The 6,651-nt window shown below is 41.2% G+C and overlaps 2 protein-coding genes across 2 annotated transcripts in view; both read left to right on the forward strand.

Annotated features, from left to right (window-relative positions):
* Positions 1-1,425, forward strand: LOC109541775 (flightin; the record flags this gene model as incomplete). The annotated part of the gene is given in 2 exon segments (XM_019910732.2): positions 1-127; positions 1,040-1,425. Coding segments are annotated over 2 exon segments (419 nt in total), but the record flags the coding sequence as incomplete, so codon positions are not given.
* A 427-nt stretch (positions 1,426-1,852) lies between these two features.
* Positions 1,853-6,651, forward strand: part of LOC109541770 — a 12,451-nt gene continuing 7,652 nt past the window's right edge. Inside the window, exon 1 of the mRNA XM_019910728.2 lies at positions 1,853-2,277. Within this exon, the coding sequence (XP_019766287.2) occupies positions 2,242-2,277 (36 nt within the window). The 5' untranslated portion in view covers positions 1,853-2,241. The remainder of the gene's footprint in view (positions 2,278-6,651) is intronic.

A 6,651-nucleotide genomic window follows, 5' to 3' on the forward strand; every position in this document is an offset into this window, starting at 1 on the left:
CCGAAGCAACGGCCGAAGGCGAAGCTGCAGCTGCTCAAGATGAGGCGGCAGCACCAGCAGCTGAAGCAGCTGGCGAGGATGAGTATCTCGATCCGGACAAGTTGCTCCTCTTCAAGCACTGGATTAGGTAAGTGTGCCTTTGAACAGTCAACCGCGATTCGCCCCACAAAGTGTGAAGAAGTCATCTAACGCGTGCAATTCCAAAAAAGTCGCAAAAACAAGTCTTCCAGTGGCAATGACACTAATAGATTGTTGTCGCACGCCTCGGGCAAGTCTAAAAATACCCCCACCGAAAATACCTGTGTTACCCAGCAAGCAATTTCAACAATGGCCAATCGCAATTAGCGTTGGGTAATTAAAGGACGCGTTTAAAATTAGGCTCGGAAAAATCCCTGCGTGCCCAAAAAAGCCGATTTCATTACGAGCTTTTCCGAGCAAACACCGTAGGGTTTAGGTAGGTAAGTTCACGGGGGTGTTTGATTGGTTCCGGACGGTAAGTATGCTTACCAAATTTGATTTTCCTTATTAACCCAGAACACGGCTTAAAGCTTTCTATCTGCCTAAATCCTGCTCGATTAATCGCACCTCGCCCTGTTGTGCTAAGTTTAGGGGGCGCGACGCTGCGAAATATTTTCGTGTTCTGAACAGTGTCGTCCCCGACTGCTCAGACTGCTCAGACTTTTCCCAGAGCCTTGCTCTAGAGTTTTCTTTACTAATCAATTCAATTTATTCTGCGAGTTAATGCGAATGCAATTTTTAATTGTTCACTCAGAAAGTCGACCGAGTATTTCTTATGCTTTGTAACGAGTAACACATACTAGAGTAACTCATACTAGAGTAACGCTTACTTGAGCACCGCATTCCCGAGCAACGCATACTAGAGTAACTATTGGTTACTTTTCCTCCACTCCTGGCTCGTTTTATTTCGTTGGGGAAGTTGTTCCAAAATAGTTCCCAGTTTGGCAAAGAACTTCACAATTTGGACATTTTGCCTGCCGCCTGAAGCTGTAAAAGCTCAATTTTTTTGGACGGATTCCAGGCCCAGATTCCTGCCCTACAAATACCTGACTGACTACCGGCGCAACTACTACGACGACGTGATTGACTACCTGGACAAACGGTGCCGTGGCATCTTCAGAGACATCCCAGTGGCGCAGACGTGGGGCGAGCGCGTGCTCAGAACCTACACGAAGAACTCGAACCAGGCGGAGATTTTCCGGCAGAAATTGCAGGATCGGAAGCTGATCGAGGAGACGCGGTTTAGCGGCAAATTCCAGCTGCACCACAGCAAGAGCTACATCAACACCAGATACTCCAGTATTCTGTACTAGACTTAAGCCCCGCACGACTTTGTTAAATTTCGTTTTAAATAGCTTTGGCAACTGTTACTCAGTCATCTGACTCCTGAATAAATTATTTGTAGTTTTCCTTGAAGTTTCACTGTCAGCCAGCTTCCAGGGGCATTCGGGGCGTGTTCAGTGTCTTTCTTGCTTCCAGGCCGAAGTACCTGCAGTACAAGTGCATCTACGACTACAGAAGGAGCTACTACGACGACGTGCTGGAAGCCATCGAGAGCCGCAGGAAAGGTACTGTTTGCCCCACAGTTTTTAGGGTTGCAAATCGCAATTCTTCCGTCCTTCAGGTTACAGGAGACGCATTCCCAGGCCGCAAACGTGGGCCGAGCGCGTACTGCGAACCTCCAGCGACCCGCTGCATCGCCTCGAGTCGTTTGATGCCTTTTTGGAGGACGTGAAGTTGGTCACGCGCTCGGAGATCAGCGGGCGCATCTACAGCTCCCAAGTCGCCTCCAACTTCAACAGGAGATACACCGAGAAAATCAACTTCTGAGGAACACAACTTCCCCGTTGAAAGTGTCGTAAACTTGCTCAATAAACGCTTCAAAAGCTTCTTTTAAGACCAAGAAAAGTGTGTCCCTCAATGTACTGGTACCGCGACCTAACAGTACCCTGCTAAGGCTTTTCGCCCATGCTAACCGGGCCGTGACATGCCACCTAATGACTCCGGTACCGTCTGCGGAAAAACGCGGAAAGAGCTTACTGGCGCGAGCTTTCCGGCTAATTCAGTCAGTAGCTTGTTCTAGGTACCATCGAGCGGTACCATCATCCGGGCCTTCTAGTGATGCGAGTTTTGGCTTTTCCGCGCAAAATTCTCTAGTGGATTGTTGGGTGTAATGTTCTAGTTGAACCTACAGGGTGCACTGATTGAGTGGTGCTCATTTGAATGAAAATGATCGCTCTTCTGCTGCTGTTTTTCGTGGTAAGTAAGAGGTTAAATGCAAGTCAGTCCATATGAAGGTGATGATAATGATGGACACCACTGGCCGGTTTGACCAATTGAAACAATTCAATTATGATAATTCCTAGCTGTATAAACTAGTTGGGTCCACTGCGGCAGATGTTGCGAGCCGCAACATCATCATGCAGCCTTTTTGAGAGAATTCTTCAAATTTAACCTCGATTCGCGCTTTTCAGAGTCTCGTATTGAAAATATTGGAATATTTTCATAATTGCAAGCGATTTTTGGGCATTTATCAGTGGGATTAGGGGCGTTTATCGCGAGAAAATTCACTTCAAGTGCCAATATGTCCATACCACATATCAGTGTGCTTCTAGGATAACAGTGCCCCGGATTTCCTATTTAATTGTTTTTGCTTCGCAAGTAAACTGCAGAATTTCCATGTAGGTTTTGCCAAGAATTATTGCCTTTTCTTGAAACCCGGGAGTTTTCAGTCCGCTCAAAAAACTTGTGTTTCAATAAATGCAAAAAAATTCAAATAACTTCCATGTTCGTTTGAGTCGGCCCCGGTACACCGGGACCGTGCGAGAAGAACAGACTGATTTCCATGGCAACCCCTATGTCATTCTCTCTCTTGCCGGAAGCGGGACTACGTCAGGTTGATTACGAGGTGGCATGGAAAAGTCCAAAAAATTTACGAGTTTTACTCAACAATGTCCTCATTTCAACCAATCGCCGGTTTTTCCTAAACTCGTTTTTATTGGAAGTTCTACGACTTCAATTTTTTTGCGCCAGACCTTTATTGCTAAAAGCTTATTCAGTTAACTGTGACACTCACACTAAGTTGGAGTATATGGCTCTAAACTTTTGAGTTTGCGCGATTGAGGCTCTGTTACTAAAAAAACTGGAAAATTGTCGGTGATTTTTCCAGATTTTTGGCAAATTTCCCGACTGAACCTACACTTTTCAACATTCGTAACTCTCTGCAACTAAGAAAGCTTCAGCTGTTAACTTTTCAATAGAGCTATAGGGATTTTATCAGCAGGAAATTTGTAAAATTAGTAGCAGTTTTGCCCAAATTTTTAAGATTTTCCAATTAAGCTTCAACGTTTAAGGGGAGTTCCATCGCATTTTGCGTGAAAACTGGAAATACTCCTAAAATGACGTTTCATATGAAAATGTTCGTACTTTAATGCTCTATCTCTGAATGGTAACCAGATTGTGTAGCTCAACCCGTTCTCCAAATATGACCCAAAAACTAAGCGCCGTTTTTAAAATTTGCATTAAATCTGAATTTCAGTATTTTGCGTCAAAACTAGAAATATTTATAAAATTATGTCTTATATGAAAATGTTCCTATTTTAAGGCTCTATCCCCGTAAGGCAACCAGAGCGTTGCAGCTCAATCCGTTCTCTAAATATGACCCGAAAGCTAAGAGCGGTTTTCAAAATTTGCATTAATCCTGAATTTCCGCATTTTGCATGAAAACTAAAAAAAATTATGAAATGATCTTTTACATGAAAATGTGTCGGTTTTAAGGCTCTACCCCGAATTGCAACCAGAGCTTCGCAGCTCAACTCGTTCTCCAAATATGATCCAAAAACTAAGCGCGGTTTTTGAAATTTTCATTAAACCTGAATTTCAGTATTTTGCGTTAAAACTAGAAATATTTCTAATATTATGTTTTATATGGAAATGCGCTTGTTTTAAGGATCTATCGCCGTATGGCAACCAGAGCTTCACAGCTCAACCCGTTTTCTAAATATGACCCAAAAACTAAGTGCGATTTTCAAAATTAGCATTAATCCTGAATTTCCGTATTTTGCCTGAAAACAAGAAATATTTCTAAAATGATGTTTTATACGAAAACGCTTATTTTAAGGCTCTATCTCTGAATGGAAACCAGAGCTTCGCAGCTCAACCCGATCTCTACATATGATACAAAAAATAAGCGCGGCTTTTTAAATTTGCTTATTATACTGAATTTCCGTATTTTGCACGAAAACTGTAAATATTTCTTAAATGATGTTTTATATGAAAATGTGGTGGTTTGAAGGCTCTATCCCAGAATGGCAACCAGAGCTTTGCAACTCAAACCGGACTCCAAATTTGACCCAAAAACTAAGCGCAGTTTTCAAAATTTGCATTCATCTTCAATTTCCGCATTTTGCATGTAAACTAAAACTATTTATAAACTGATGGTTTAAATGGAAATCTAATTATTTTCAGGCTCTATCCTCGTATGGCAACCAGAGCTGTGCAGCTCAACCCGATCTCTAAATATGATCAAAAAACTAAGCGCGGTTTTAAAAATTTGCTTTTATCCTGAATATACGTATTGTGCGTAAAAACTAGAAATATTTTTGAAATAATATAAAAAATATGAAAATAATATGAATATATATGAAAATGTGCGGGTGTTAAGGCTCTATCTCCAGAGATTTGCAGCTCAACCCGTTCTCCAAATATGGCCCAAAAACTAAGAGCGTTTCTCGAAATTTGCACTAAACCTGAATTTTCATATTTTGCGTGAGAACTAGAAGTATCTCTAAAATGATGTTTTATCTGAAAATGTGCCTATTTTAAGGCTCTATCCCCGAATGGCAACCAAAGATTTGCAGCTTAAGCCGTTTTCTAAATGTGACCCAAAAGCTGCGCGCGGTTTTAAAAATTTGCATTAATCCTGAATTTCCGTATTGTGCGTAAAAACTAGAAATATTTTTCTAAAACAATGTTTTATATGAAAATGTACGCATTTTAAGTCTCTATGCCGGAATGGCAACTGAAGCTCTGTAGCTCAACTGGTTCTCTAGGTATGACCCAAAATTCAAAAGTCGCAAAAACCTAGAATTTCCGCATTTTCGGCGAAAATCAGAAACATTTCTAACATAATGTCTCATCCGAAAATGTGCGTACTTTATTGCCGAATGGCAGAAGAGCAAAATCTAAGAGCGCCTTTTCAGACCCGCCCTCAACTTAGTCATGCTCAAAGCCACTGAAAAACCAAACAACTCAAACACTTTCAATACATTTTGACAAAATGGTTTTTTGTCCACAAGAAGATGCTCTACAAGCGAACCAGAGCCGAAAGACGAATCGAAACGCCATTCGAGTGGATAAATAATGAAATGGAAACCATAATGAAAAAATTGTCATGCCTAAATTGAACAATCCCATAATGGTAAACCATGGATCCGCTCGGCAAGTGGCACAAATGCGCTTGTTACACATCGAGAGTAGGTTGATGGGTATGCTAAACTAACTCTTAATGGAAAACGGTCCCGAACTGAAGTGGAGCCAAATTGAGCTGAGATTTAGTTAGTCGGTTGTTGTCGACGATTAATTAATGTCGCCAAGATTGCTAAATCACACTAAAACGTTCTTTAACAGTAAAAGTCAACTGTACATCACCGTAAAAAGAGCAGTAATGCGCGGAACAGTAAACAAGCCGGTCTAAATGACTGCCCGTACAAAGTGGCAATGGATTTTTTGACAAATTGTAGACTTTCCATTGAGGATTATGTGCCATTAGCACAAAGCGTCTTTGGGCGTTTTTGCCCTAATCTGCAACAAGAGATTTTTCACGTTCTAGCGCACATAATCCGATGAAGTTTTAATGGCATCTGCGTGAGATCAAAAGATTACAATTAAGGCCACCGGAACAGAACAATAAAAGACTTCCATGCTGAAATTGATCCTCGATCAATGCCGAAGAATCGACGACACAGATTTTTATTCAATTCATCCGAGTAACCTGCTTAAAATGCCCACAAGCCAAATGCATTTCTCATTTTTCCTTCTGTTCATTCACAGCAGCCACCAACCGGATCTACGGACAGAGTGATCCAATTGAGAGCGCTAAACAATCCAGTACTCATCGCAGATAAATTACCAGCAAATAGGCAAATCACATGCAAGAAATCCATTAGAAGAAAACAATTAAGCCATTAAAACAATCTCACGCGAATCTAAATGGAAACGAGAAATTATTAATCGAATCCCTGTTTCCATTGGGGATCATTTCGTGAAATTGGCCCTCGAAAGCGAGCTTGTTGAGCGACAAACAGTTGCTTTGCTTATGAAAAAGCTCGTTACCTGAAGGCAGAGGTAGTCTAGCTATTAGCCAACAGTTATCGCGTCAATTTATTCCCTGATTAACATTTACTACTAGTTCTTGCAGAAAAGTCATTTTAGTTGGCTTAATAATTTTCGGCGCTAGTTAACCTGGCTTTTTTGCTTCTACCAAGCAAACTAACTAATAATAGCTGAGAGGTTTGGATGGCGTAAGTAATTGTTTCAATGTAATTTAGTCTAACCTGAAAGGATCAAGCTGTGGATCCGACAAGTAGAAATTCTTCAAACCTTTCTAATCAATTTTGCCTTGTTTTATTGTTT

The sequence above is a fragment of the Dendroctonus ponderosae genome, unplaced genomic scaffold (genome assembly GCF_020466585.1).
Source record: "Dendroctonus ponderosae isolate FM_Combo_2020 unplaced genomic scaffold, Dpon_F_20191213v2 Dpon_F_20191213_9, whole genome shotgun sequence".
Lineage (NCBI taxonomy): Eukaryota > Metazoa > Arthropoda > Insecta > Coleoptera > Curculionidae > Dendroctonus > Dendroctonus ponderosae.